This window comes from Histomonas meleagridis, assembly GCF_020186115.1.
Source record: "Histomonas meleagridis strain 2922-C6/04-10x chromosome Unknown scaffold_61, whole genome shotgun sequence".
Lineage (NCBI taxonomy): Eukaryota > Parabasalia > Tritrichomonadida > Dientamoebidae > Histomonas > Histomonas meleagridis.
In genome coordinates, this window is record NW_027150931.1 from 1,286,634 (window position 1) to 1,299,959 (window position 13,326).

The 13,326-nt window shown below is 28.7% G+C and overlaps 5 protein-coding genes across 5 annotated transcripts; 3 read left to right on the top strand and 2 right to left on the bottom strand.

The window, feature by feature from the left end:
* Positions 1–715: 715 nt before the first annotated feature.
* Positions 716–1,654, bottom strand: GO595_010442 (uncharacterized protein; the record flags this gene model as incomplete). Its single annotated transcript, XM_067913121.1, has 1 exon — positions 716–1,654. One exon carries the CDS (start codon positions 1,652–1,654, stop codon positions 716–718), a length of 939 nt encoding a protein of 312 aa, XP_067769180.1.
* A 557-nt stretch (positions 1,655–2,211) lies between these two features.
* GO595_010443 (centrosomal protein POC5) lies at positions 2,212–2,811 on the top strand (the record flags this gene model as incomplete). Its single annotated transcript, XM_067913122.1, has 1 exon — positions 2,212–2,811. One exon carries the CDS (start codon positions 2,212–2,214, stop codon positions 2,809–2,811), a length of 600 nt encoding a protein of 199 aa, XP_067769181.1.
* Positions 2,812–5,157: 2,346 nt separating this feature from the next.
* Positions 5,158–6,498, bottom strand: GO595_010444 (MatE family protein; the record flags this gene model as incomplete). The annotated part of the gene is made up of 1 exon (XM_067913123.1): positions 5,158–6,498. One exon carries the CDS (start codon positions 6,496–6,498, stop codon positions 5,158–5,160), a length of 1,341 nt encoding a protein of 446 aa, XP_067769182.1.
* Positions 6,499–7,133: 635 nt separating this feature from the next.
* Positions 7,134–8,543, top strand: GO595_010445 (AGC family protein kinase; the record flags this gene model as incomplete). Its single annotated transcript, XM_067913125.1, has 1 exon — positions 7,134–8,543. The coding sequence occupies one exon, from the start codon at positions 7,134–7,136 to the stop codon at positions 8,541–8,543; it is 1,410 nt and encodes a 469-aa protein (XP_067769183.1).
* A 3,256-nt stretch (positions 8,544–11,799) lies between these two features.
* GO595_010446 (Clan AD, family A22, presenilin-like aspartic peptidase) lies at positions 11,800–12,999 on the top strand (the record flags this gene model as incomplete). The annotated part of the gene is made up of 1 exon (XM_067913126.1): positions 11,800–12,999. The coding sequence occupies one exon, from the start codon at positions 11,800–11,802 to the stop codon at positions 12,997–12,999; it is 1,200 nt and encodes a 399-aa protein (XP_067769184.1).
* Positions 13,000–13,326: the final 327 nt, after the last annotated feature.

Consider the following 13,326-nt stretch of genomic DNA (forward strand, 5'->3'; position numbering starts at 1 on the left):
AACAAAAAAATTTCTATGCATTACAACGGAGGTTAACATTCAATGAAATTGCTAAACGCATGTGCCAAAAGTATAGATGGGTATCGGTAAAACCGTTTATTTATTTATATTAAATCAAACATTGAACTAAATAAAGAAATATTTTTAGTATTTATATCAATTTCTTTTTGTTTAAGAAATAGTTTAACTATTTCGGTCTTACCATAATAAGATGCGATCATAAGTGCTGTTTGAAATAATTTGAAGAATTTCCAAATATTATTTTGAAATATCAAATCCATCGGTTATCATTTTCAGTCATCAATTTGTTAAATTCATTGTTCACATCTTGGTGATTTCCTCCCATATCTGATGATGAGTTATTATTTATGTTTAACAACGATTTAATTTTCGTTGATTCTTATTTCTCTTTAACATAAATATTAAAATTCCGATAATTTTCAAAACTATCACAATAGTACCGCATATTATATAAATCAACAATTCATTTGACAAGGCGAAAAATATATCACAGTGTAATCGTCATAAATAACATTTGATGCTACATAACTATGAGTGGATTCAAATGTGAAATATTACTATATAAATATTAAAATGCTTTGTTTTAATCATTTTCCTTTTGGACATTTTAATATTATTTTAATTTCACATAATAACATTTAATAAAACCAACAAATTTTGATCGTTCATAAGTTATATTTATTTATCATTTATTTCATTCTGTTTTTGTTTTCTTTTTTGGTTCAGGTATTCCGAATTCTGTTCTTGCTTCCATCACAATTTCCTTTCTCATATTTTCCATTTTACTCAAAGCTTCCTGCGGCACCTCAAACAGCACCAATTTGTCTGCAAGCGAAACACCGAATTTAATGATTTCGTCGCTGAAAACGATTTCTTCGTTTTTGTCGATGTTAAATTCGAGTTTCACAACAAATCTGCACTCATTCTTAAGGTCAAAACGATTTGCATCGCTTATCTCGACCAGTCTGAGGACGTTTGGACGCGTTTTTATGAATTCTTCAATCATCGGTAGAAATTCATCAAGTGATTCAGGGAGATCATAAAGACAAATAAGGTTGGTATTTATCATGTCATACCTTTTGAGCTTAAGGCACTCGGCAAATTTGGGCGATTTGGATGAAATATGAAGTAAAAGTGGAACTTTTTGATTTGGTGATATAAGAAATTCGAATGATACTGTTGAGTTCCTTTTAAGAAGCTTATCATATACAAACCCTATTGGATCACAACGTTTAGTGATATTAAATGTTATTAAACATCCAAGATGAGATGTACGACCTGTGACATAAGCATCAAATCTATGATTGCTGTAACTAACAAATCGTTGAGGAATTACAGCATAATATTCTTTGAATGAAGAAATTATGGTTTCTAATGCACGTTTTTGGATATTTTGAATTGACTTTCTGCCATATATATAAAATGATATAAAAATTAATACAATTATAATCATTATAATTTCACGTATTTTGAATATGGTTGAAATTGGTAAATAATTAAATCTTTTTATTTTCGGTGGTACCTCATTTGGATCGCCCTCTTGTGTTGTATTCTCTGGTTCTTGGTCATCAAAAGGGAGTTCAACATTCTTTTCTGATGCAAAAAGAAATGGGAGAAAAATAAGAAAGAACATCTGACTAACGATCAATTTTTACATAACATTTCTTGAAAAAAACACAACATTTAAAGGCAAAATTAGGGATAGAGATAGAGTCACTCATAATAATTTAGTTGAAGTACTTAAGCTAATTTTAAAGTTTGAACTAAATAACTTTCATACAATAACACAATTTAAATAATTTTGTATCAAATTCATACGTATGAATAATCAATTAGGAGAAAATCTTTTTAGCACCAAGATTTTAAAGAGCAAGAATATGCTTTTACTAAAAATTACTTCATTGCGTTGTTCTTATTTGCCAACATTCCCAAAAATACGTTAAGTAATTACCACAAATGGAGCAAGAAGACAATTCTCAGCTCCACGATTTTGATCCTCAACTCCACGAATTTATTGAAGCTCACTTCGAAAAGTTAAAATCAGATCTTTGTGAATTTTTGGAAAACAATCTTCAAAATTTACAAAATGAACAAAATGATTTATTTACAAATAAAATTGAGAAACTAAAAAAAGAATTAGAGGATGAAAAAAATCACTTTGATGAAATGCATTCAGGTGCAGGTGAAAAAATGCAAATTTTAGTCAGGAAACAAGCAATTTTGAATAATTTAATAGAAATGTGTTCAAAGCTTCATCAAAAACTTCGAGATGGCAATACGAGATCCCGATACTTTAATACGTGGGTACAGATGGGCACAGATAAGGAAGTATTGTATGAAGCATTCCATTCTATTTACATCGAAAGGGCAATAGAACGTCTTTTTTTTCGCCGCTGGAATCGGCTTATGCATAAAAAGCGGTTACGTCGTCTTGAGTCCCGAATTCGAAAAAGATATTCTTCCATTCTGAAAACAAAAGAAGAAGAATCACTCCAAATCATCCAAGATCTCGAAGCCGAGCTTGCTACAGCCAAATCAGAACTCCAGAAAAGCCAAGAGAATTTTAATCAGATGCAGGACAGATTGAAAAAAGCTTTTTTGAGAGGCGTTGTTAACCTTAACATCGAAGCAATGGACGCTTTTGACGGCGCACCATTTGCTAATGAAAATAGCGAAGTTGAATCGCAAAGTACGATCGAGGATGATTTTATCGATTATGATGACGATGATGATGACGACGATTTTTATGTTGAAGATGTTCCAAGTGTATCTGTTATAAAACATCAATAAATATTTATCTTCAATTTTATGAAATTTCATTTATCATATTTATAATAAGTACAAGAATTCTTGATTTAAAATGAAATTATTTCTTAACAATATGTTTAACCAATTGGTTAGTCGTATTACAGTTTATAAGCATAATCCTAATGAAGTTATTCCAGAAACAGGTAAAGTATTCTCTATTAATATTAATTCAAATGAAGCATATGATGTTGATATATTTAGTCTTTGTAAGGATCAACTAAAAGAATTCAATCCAAAATTGCAGGAAAGTTTTTTGAACTTTGTATTAAAAATGGTGGTAACTTTGTTATAGGATATGGAAAGAGCATTATATATTTCATTTGTGCACATAAAACACATTTTTTTCTTCTTTATATGAATATATATTTATATTTTTAATATCTTAGTTTAATGATTTACATTAAATCATTAATTTACTTATGACAAAAAACAAACATATCAAAAGTAAAAATGAAAAAAAAAAAATAATTTATTACAACAATATTTAATTACGAATAAAACAAATCAACAAACATTTATTTTAAGCACTTATCGGATCCATATGAACATATTCATTTTCGTTCGAATGTTTCTTCATTAGTAACACAGCACTCAAAATAGCCAACAACAAGAAAACGCAAATTATAATGTAAACAATCATTGAACGCTTCTGCTGTTCTTTTGGCGAAAGTGTTGGCGATTGTGTTGGAACAAAAGGAACAAAATAACAACTTTCGCAATCACCGAAAACATTATTTTCAAGATTTACTTCTCCATGCAAAGAATTTTCTTTTGTCGCATTAAAACAACAGTTCGAAATTTTTCGCATGTTTTGTTTCATTTCATTTGTTTCGAAATATACAAAAAATGTTTTATTATTATACATCGAAAAACAAGAGCTTTCAATTGATACGTTTTGAGTATCATCAGAGAAATATATTGAACCGCTGTTGTTAAAAAATGAACAATTATAAATGGTACAATTTCCAAATAATGAATTAATTGTCATGTCACAACCATGACTATTCTTGAAAATGCAGGTGTTAAAAGATAGTGTATCAACTATAGATAATATATCACTGGATGAAATGGCAGAATTTGATTCAAAATCTGATTCGTTGATTATTAATTTCCCGGATTTGATATTACAATATATGGAACCACCTTGTGACGCTGTGTTTGCATAAAAAGATGAGTTAGTAATTATGCAATTAGCTGATAAAGAAACAATTGAAATGGCTCCTCCATAATATTGAGCATAATTTTGTGAAAATACGCATGTATCAATGGTTATATTAGAAGCCTCTTCGATGCTTATGCTACCTCCATTGAGATTGGATTTTTTACGATTAAAAACTTCATTATGATATTCTTTATCTTCTAATACAAAAATAACTGGTTTGGTAAAAAAGGAACAAATTGTTGAATGTAAATTTAAGTTAGTTGCTCGATTGCTATAAAATAAATGTGAGAAAAAACGTGAAAATTGAGAATTGATTATTTTAAGATGTAAGTTAGACATTAGTGGTGAAAATGATTTTGAGTCGTGAAGTGTAAGTGAAGCAATGGTTATATTTATAGATGAAACAAATCCAATTATCCCAAAAAATAGGATCATTCAGCTTGCGCTCTCTGTATCGGAATATGTAAACTATATAATTGGGAAAAATGCAAAAAACAATTTCTTGAAGAACAATGTCAATCAATGTCCCTCTCTTATGGATCTGCTATTAGTTTGGAATTATATGCAATATTAAAAGCATAGTTAAATAATAGTATCAAAATAAATAATGATAAATTTATGTTAAGATATGATGATTTTTTTTGTATACATTTTGATATATAAAACAAAAAAAAGATTTCATAATCATTCATAGATGCTAAATTAATTGCTTTTTTATATAATTCAAATAATTTTTAAAAAGTATTTTAAAATCCAAATAATAAATTATTAAAATTAGTATATATATATTTAAATAGTATATTTAGCATTAATATCAATACCTTCTTGTTCAAGAAGTAGTTTAGCTGTTTCTATATAACCATGATAAGATGCAAGCATAAGTGCTGTTATAAATGGATTTAATAATTTTCAAATAATATTTTTTAATAACAAAATATTAGAAATTGCATTAATATCAATTCCTTTCTGCCTTAAGATATATTAAACGAGTTCAATATTAAATGATTCTGATGAGTAAACTAATATGTCTTCAGGATATTTTGCTATAGAATCAACCAAAAACTCGCAAAACACATTTTTTCAACTTGAAACAAATTACATTTTCCTTATCAAGATCACAAAGCAATTCTACTTTAACAGGAAAATTAATTTATATAACACTTTATTTACATCAAATATTCTCTAATTTCTCTTCTAATTTTCATCATCGGCTTAATAAGAATCAACAAATCAGTCAACAACACAGCGCCATCGCTTATGCAAAATGTGAACATCATCCTCACCGGGTCCTTTTGGTTTGTATAGTACAACAACAAAGAAGACGCCAACAACACAATCGCTCTCACTATCGAAGGAATCATTCCCAGCACTGGGAAATTGGCAGACAGCACCAAACTTGTTATTGCGTCATTCACAGCATAAACGAAGTTCGTGTAGAATGGAATCCGTAACATTTTAATTGCGTATTCATGATAACTTTGCGGCATTTCATCAGAGATCCAAATCGACACAATTTTATCTGTCTTCGCATATAATGGCGGCATGAATGCTAAAACTATTGTTAACGATACTAATATGGAACTTACAAATAACTTAAGAAGTCGTCTTAAGTTATTTGATCCATATGAATATCGACCTGTTGTAAGTAATGCTTGATTAATTCCTAATGAAAAGGAATTAACAAATGTTTGGATCTTCAAAAATAATGAAAAACCTGATGCTGCTTCAGCTGGGACACCTATAGCATTAGCAGCTTTCATTAAATAGTTCATTAGTAAAATTGGAGGAATGGTGCCCGCGAGAACGTTTAAAATAAACGGTGACGAAAGTTTGAGAGCATCAAACGTTTCCTTGGAAAAACCGTTTCTCCATGAGCGAAGTGTTGGCTTGAGACTGAATTTACCGCGATATATGAGTATAAAGAGTACAATACTGGGCACAACTTGTGAAAGTGCAAAGGGAAGACCTGAAAATGAGGAATCAACTTTGATTAAGAAAAATAATATTGGTGAAAAGAAACAACAATTAAGAATAAAGGCAAAAAGTTGCATGGCACCATTGGTAATGGATAGGCCTTCACTTTGCAGAAAACCACAGCCCATTTGATAAAAGCCTGTAAAAGGTCCACATATAATTACAGGTAAAAGATATTGAAATGATTTGTCGGCTATGGAATCTGAACAACCCATAAACTTAAGAAGTGGCTTGGAAATGAATAAAAAGAGAATTGGAATGATAATTAAAAATATTAATGTAAGACGGAAAAGATCAGTAATAACTTGTTCTGCTTCTTTATGTCTTCTGGCTCCAATAAGACTTGGGATTTTAGCAGAAGCAGCGTTAGAAAAATAAACAGAAAAACATCTGATTAAAAATCTAACAATGGATGAAAAAGTTGGAATCTGTATATAATCTTGGCCAAAAGCTTTTGTTAAAATAAGTAAATCAACAACATCATGGAGTGCATTTCCAATGTTATACATTAACGGTCCAATAGATTGGATCATTAAAGTAACAAAAGGTGTTCGCTTTTCAAACCGAGCCATTTCAACACTTTCTGACACCATTTCATATTCCTGCATATTGGTATCCATTGAAGACATTGCAAAAAAAATTTTTAAAAAAACACACGATAACAAAGCAATTCAAAAATTGAAAAATTAAAAGAACCGGCCAATTGTTCGACGAACATTTTTAACACAAAAATTTTACATTTAAATACAATTTATGTGATTGTGTTTTTCATCCACAAAAAATGCTAGAACAAAGATTGATCATATACACAACGTAAAATATATGACTATTCAAGTAAAGTCATTACATATTAACGATAAAAATTAAATCTAACAATTATAAAAAATCTGTAATTAAAAAAATGTTTCTTAATAATAAAAGTCTATAACCAAGTTTGTCTTGTTGTTTATTATTGTTTAATAAATTTCAATTGCTTTTGAATTACTTGATTAAGAAATTGTTAATGTAAAATAATACGTATTTCTTATAAACTATTATACATTGTTTCCTTTTTAAATAAACACATATTTGGTATTTCGTATTTATAGCATTTTTTTTATGAATGCCGGAAGGTTGAAGTGTTTTCTGTTTTTTACATAACATGTCATAGTCTAATTCTGTTGAATTCATGTTTAATAATTCATCATCGGGAAACGATGTCGTTTCATCAGATTCTTTTAGTGGTCCTCTTAAGCGGAAGGGGTTCTTTTTCGGAATGTATCAATCATGTTACGGTGAATTAAATAATAAAGTTTTTTTAATTAAAAAAAATCAAAAGTCACCAAAGCCAGAACTAAAAATAGAAATTAAACCAACAACAGTAATTCACGTTTATGAAAACGAAAAAATCCCTCGTTTTGTTATATCAAATGAAGGAGAAAGTGATGTTTGCCTTGCAGCAGAAACTCCTGACGAAGTTATGGCTTGGGTTGTTGCGTTACGTTCAGCTACTTTTCAAAATCATGTCAAAATAAGTATGGATTATTTCAACATAATATCAGTTATTGGTCGCGGTTTCTATGGGAAAGTTATGCTTGTTGAACTTAAATCCAATGGAGAACTCTATGCAATCAAAACGATTCATAAATCACGACTTATTTCCAGTCGCAAAGTTCATACAGTATTAAATGAACGGAACATTCTTGTCAAAGCCAACAATCCCTTTATTGTTCAACTTAAATATGCCTTTCAAACCGACACCAAATTTTATCTGGTTATGGAATATGTTCCAGGCGGTGAATTATTTCGATACATCCGCGAAAATGGAAAACTTAGTTATCACTCATCCATTTTATATGTAGCCGAAATAGCACTTGCCCTTGATTATCTCCACAGTATTGGAGTCATCTACCGTGACCTTAAAACGGAGAACATTCTCTTAGGCGCTGACGGGCACATCAAAATAACCGACTTTGGCCTCTCAAAAGATCTCAGTTATCTTGAAGTGACCTCATCTTTTTGCGGCACGACTGAATACATTGCTCCCGAGATAATAAAGCGAGAGCACTACTCGTATATGATTGATTGGTGGGCTTTAGGGATATTAACTTATGAAATACTTTTTGGGGCCACCCCGTTTTTTAACCGTAACCGCTCGCGGATGTTTCAAGCGATTACGAATAATGACCCTCAATATCCTTCTGATACAGACCCTAATGTCATTGATTTTATTAATAAATTATTGACAAAGGATCCTAAAAAGAGATATGGGTTGTCACAACTTAAAAATCATCCGTTTTGGAAGGGATTAAATTTTAATGATGTCATGGAAAAGAAAATTAAGCCACCATTCATACCGGATGTTAAAGACAAGATACCGAGTAATTTCGATTCGGAGTTTACAGAAGAGCCTGCAGCAGATTCAATTGCTTCTGCAGTGGAACAATCATCTGCAAATTTTCCCGGATTTTCTTACGCGGCAATAGAAATAGAAAATGAAAACAACGAAATAAATAGAACAGAAGAAAGTTTGGGATCGGACTTAAAGGCAACGGAAATAGATCCGAATATAACTAACATCTCAACTGAAATAGAATAAATTATTTGAATATGTTACTAAAATATTGTTTATTACGGATATTTATGTTTTTTGGTTTGAAGTCACTGTGTAAGTAAAAATTCATTTTAATGAAATAAAGTTTTTCTTCATTAAAATTTCATTGGTTTACATTTATAAACCATTGATTCGGTAAACCAGGTCCAACTTTAGAAGTAAAATGTCGAATGATTCTATAAATAATAAGGATGTTAATGGGAGTTATCATAAACCCCAATCTGTTGATATCTTATTTCTTACTAAACTTGAACAAATCATATTTGATTTAAGCGAAGAAAACCTTGAATTATCAATTGAGCAAACGATCAATTTATTTGATTTAAATCATCCATACTCATATAATTTGGTTATTAATAATTTAATTTATAATGGATTTTATTCACATAATTATTTAAGTGATTTATATTTAAATTATTTAGAAAAAATTCAAACAAAAGAAGAAGAATTTAATAATAATGTAAATATTGTTCAAATGTTTAGCGACTATATCTCTATGATTAAAGCACAAGAATCATACTATTTAATTGAAAAGATGATTAAACTAAATTTGGTTGATGAAAATATTGTAAATAATATTAAATCTAATTATTTTATACACAGGCATAAAGAATTTATTAAACAAAACCACAGTTTTTCATATGATAATTATATCCAAAAAAATTATGAAGAACTATCAAAGAATGATTGGGAACTCCATAAGCAATTAATTGAAGAAGGAGTTAATCCGAATGAAATTGCGAAAATAATTAGAAACGATGAAATAGAAAAACTGCAAGAAATATCATCACAAGAAAATTTCGATTTTAATCAAAATATTGAACCATCACTTTATGAAAAATGTTCATTTATTAATCAAAACAATGTTTCATTAATTGATTATGCAGCATTTTTTTCTTCAGTTAAATGTTTTAAATTTTTATTATTAAATCACGCAAATGTAACTCATACAGGAAAATATGCAGTTGCTGGTGGAAATAAAGAGATAATTCAATTATGTGAGCAAAATCATTCATCATTTGAAGGTTCTTATGAAACAGCAATCAAATTCCATCGAAATGATATCTTTAAATACATTTATGAAAAGAAATTGGATGAAAATGATCAACAAATTTGCGAAAATGCAAATACTTTCACACCAAAAGGAAATACAGCCCCAAAAAGTATTAATAATTTAGGATTTTTATGCATCAGCTGTGGTAATTATGAAATTTTTTTATATTTAGAAGAAAATGGAATTAAAGTTAATGAATTAATGATAAATAAAACAGCTAAAATAGGTAACATTTATCTTGTAAAATATTTCCTTCAAAACAATCAAATCCCAAGTGATATCTTAACATTTTCTTCATCATCAAACATTGAACTTGTTAAATATATATTAGATCAAAAAGTTATTGATGTTAATGCTAGAGATATTTATTCATTTTATATAAATTTTCTTTTATATTTATAAAATTTCAATATAATATTTGGAAATTATTTAATTTATTTAATACAGCACTAATTTTAGAATTAAAAACAGGGAATACAGAAGTCGCCAAATTACTTCTAGAGCAAGAAGGAATTGACATCAATGGTAAAAATATTCATATATTTCATTTAATATTTATTTTTCTGTTTTACTATTTTTTGAAATAAAATGGGAATTATTTATATAATTTTGGACTCCACTTATTGTTGCATCTTTCAAAAATAACATAGACATAGTTAAATTACTTCTAGAACAAGAAGGAATTGATATCAATGCTAAAGAAAATATTTATTTTCCTTAAATGAAATTTACATTATTAATAAAGTATTTCATAATAATAATTGGAACTTTATCCAATTTTTTCGAACAGCGCTGTTATGGGCATCTAAAGAAGGTAATATAGAAGTAGTAAAATTACTTCTCAAACAAAAAGATATTGATATTAATGCTAAAGATATTCATCGGTTTTATTTAAAATTTATTTTAATAATTTTATGTTTTGATTTAATTTTTGGGAATTGTTAAAAATATTTACTTCAGCAATTATATGGGCATCTGAAAATGATCATACAGAAATTGTTAGTTTACTTCTTGGATATGAAAATATTGATATTAATGCTAAAAATATATATTTGTTTTATTTAAAATTTATTCTTGTGATACAAGATTTCATAATTACATAAGGAATTTATTCAAATTATTTGATACATTACTTCTATGGGCGTCCGAAAAAGGTCATGATGAAATAGTTAAATTACTTCTTCAACATAAAAAAAACAATCTTAATATCAAAAGTGCTTCTTTGTTTTATTTAATATTTGTTTATATATATTAAAATTTCATAAACAATTTTGGAAATTATTTAAATTATTTCGCTCTGCACTTATGCTTGCATCTAGATATGGGCATACAGAAATCTGTAAAATGCTTTTGAAACAAAAAAAGATTCGTGTTAATAATAAAAATATTTTTTTATGTGATTTCGAATTATTTCTAATCATTTCAAGTTTCGATATTTTATATGGATTTTATATGAATTTATCACAGCACTAATTTTAGCATCTAGATATGGTTATATAGAAATAGTTAAATTACTTCTTGAACATGAAGAAATTGATGTTAATGAAAAAGATATTTAATCATTTATTATAAAATTCATTTTAACATTTTGATATTTTAAAATAACGTTTGGAACTTATTTATATTATTTAAAACAGCACTTTCATGGGCAATTGAAAATAACAATACTGAAATAGCCAAATTACTTCTTGGACATGAAGGAATTGATGTTAATATTAAAGAAATTAATGCATTTTATTTAAAATTTATTTTATCATTTTAATATTTAATAATAACATTTGGCAATAATTCCAATTTTTTAAAACAGCACTGAATTGGGCTTCTGAAAAAAATGAAACAGAATTAGTTAAACTAATTCTTGAGAAAAAAGGAAATGATTTAAATACAGAAGATATTTATTTATTTTAATTATGAAATTTTAAATTAACATACAGAAAAAGCTTATAATATTTGATATAGCATTACTAAAAGCATTCACAAAAAGTCACATAAAAATATTTGATTTCTAAACACAAATTTAATATTCGAAGTAAAGATTTGTTGTAAGACAAGACAAACAAAATCACTTCTGAATAAACCATCGAAAATTGATATCAATTTTTCAATTGAAAAGATTTTTGAATTCATTATATGTAAATCATTGAATTCTTTGTGCGATCATTATTCATTGAAAAAGCCGGTCACTAAATGAAATCCGAAAATGAAGACATCACCGAATTTCTCGAAGATCAATCATATCGCGTTATAAAGATTGCAATTCCTGTTATTGTTACTCTTATTTTTGACGTAATTTTAACTAGAGTTATTGAAAATACACATGGCTCAACTTCATATGATCGAAGTTTCTCACAAACAATGGTTTACCAAAATATGGGAATTGATACTGCAACTTCAATATACCTTGCTCTTGGATTAATTGGTGGTATCATTATTGTTACAGCAATCTTACTCCTCTGCTATTATCATGGCTGTACTAAAGTTATTTATGTTTGGATGATTATTGCAGTTACTCTTATTCTTTCATATTATGTTTATCAAACATTTTCTCAAATTCCAGCAGTTCTCAATATACCAACAGATTACCTTTCCGGTGCCATCTTTATCCTCAACCTTGTCGTTGTTGGTAATATGTCCATATTTTGGAGAGCTCCACAAATTGTTACACAAATAATTTTGATTTTCATTTCCGTTCTTATAGCCATTGTTTTCCTTAGCCTTCCAGATTGGACTGTTTGGATCCTTCTTGCGCTTCTTGTCATCTATGATTGCTGTGTTGTTCTTTGTCCATTTGGACTTTTGAATATGCTCATCAAAAAATCTGAAGAAAGAGGTGATGAAATTCCAGCTCTTGTATATGCCTCAGCTGCATATCATATGCCTGAAAGTAATGACTCTGAGGAATCTAATGAAGAGTCAGAATCAGAACTATCAGAATATTCTAATGATTCTCAATCTACCTCATCATCATCATCATCTTCTTTATCACCTAGAAGCACCCAAAGTAATCACGATGAAGGTTCGCATAACGAAACAGAGCATCAAACTCTTAACGTTCCCCACCTTGTTCCACAACCGCCAGAAGAATCTTTTGTTCTTCCACCTCCACCAAAGAAAGAACGTGATGGCGTTAGACTTGGTTTAGGTGATTTTTGTTTCTATGGTATTCTTATAACAAGAGCAGCAAGGCAAGGATGGGATTTGACAATCCTTTGTATCTTTGCTGTTATTTTGGGACTTTCACTCACATTGTTAATTTTGGCATGGCTGAAAAGGCCTCTTCCTGCTTTACCTTTATCTCTCATTTTAGGTATTATATTCTTTATGATCGGCGCTCTCACATTTAGAAGATTCGATGCAAATCTTAATAGTTTACTTTTAGCATTTTAAGTTTATAAAAGATATCTTTTGTTGCAACATTTAGTAGTTGATTTAACTGATTTAAATTATTTTTGGAATTAAAGAAAAAAAATTTTGTTGAATACGTTTAATTTAATGTATGTAAACTATTCAAAAGAAGTTTTGTGATAAGTCATATAAAAAATTGAATATAACGAAATCCTGAATTGGATGGATGCTTCCACACTAAAGTTTGAGGTTCTTTATTGTTCAAGCGAAGATCCAAATCATCCATTCCAATACCTCTTCAGAAACGATGTGGTTTCAGGATGGGTTTCTTCTGAAAATCCAAATTATCCAATTGACGTTATTATCGAC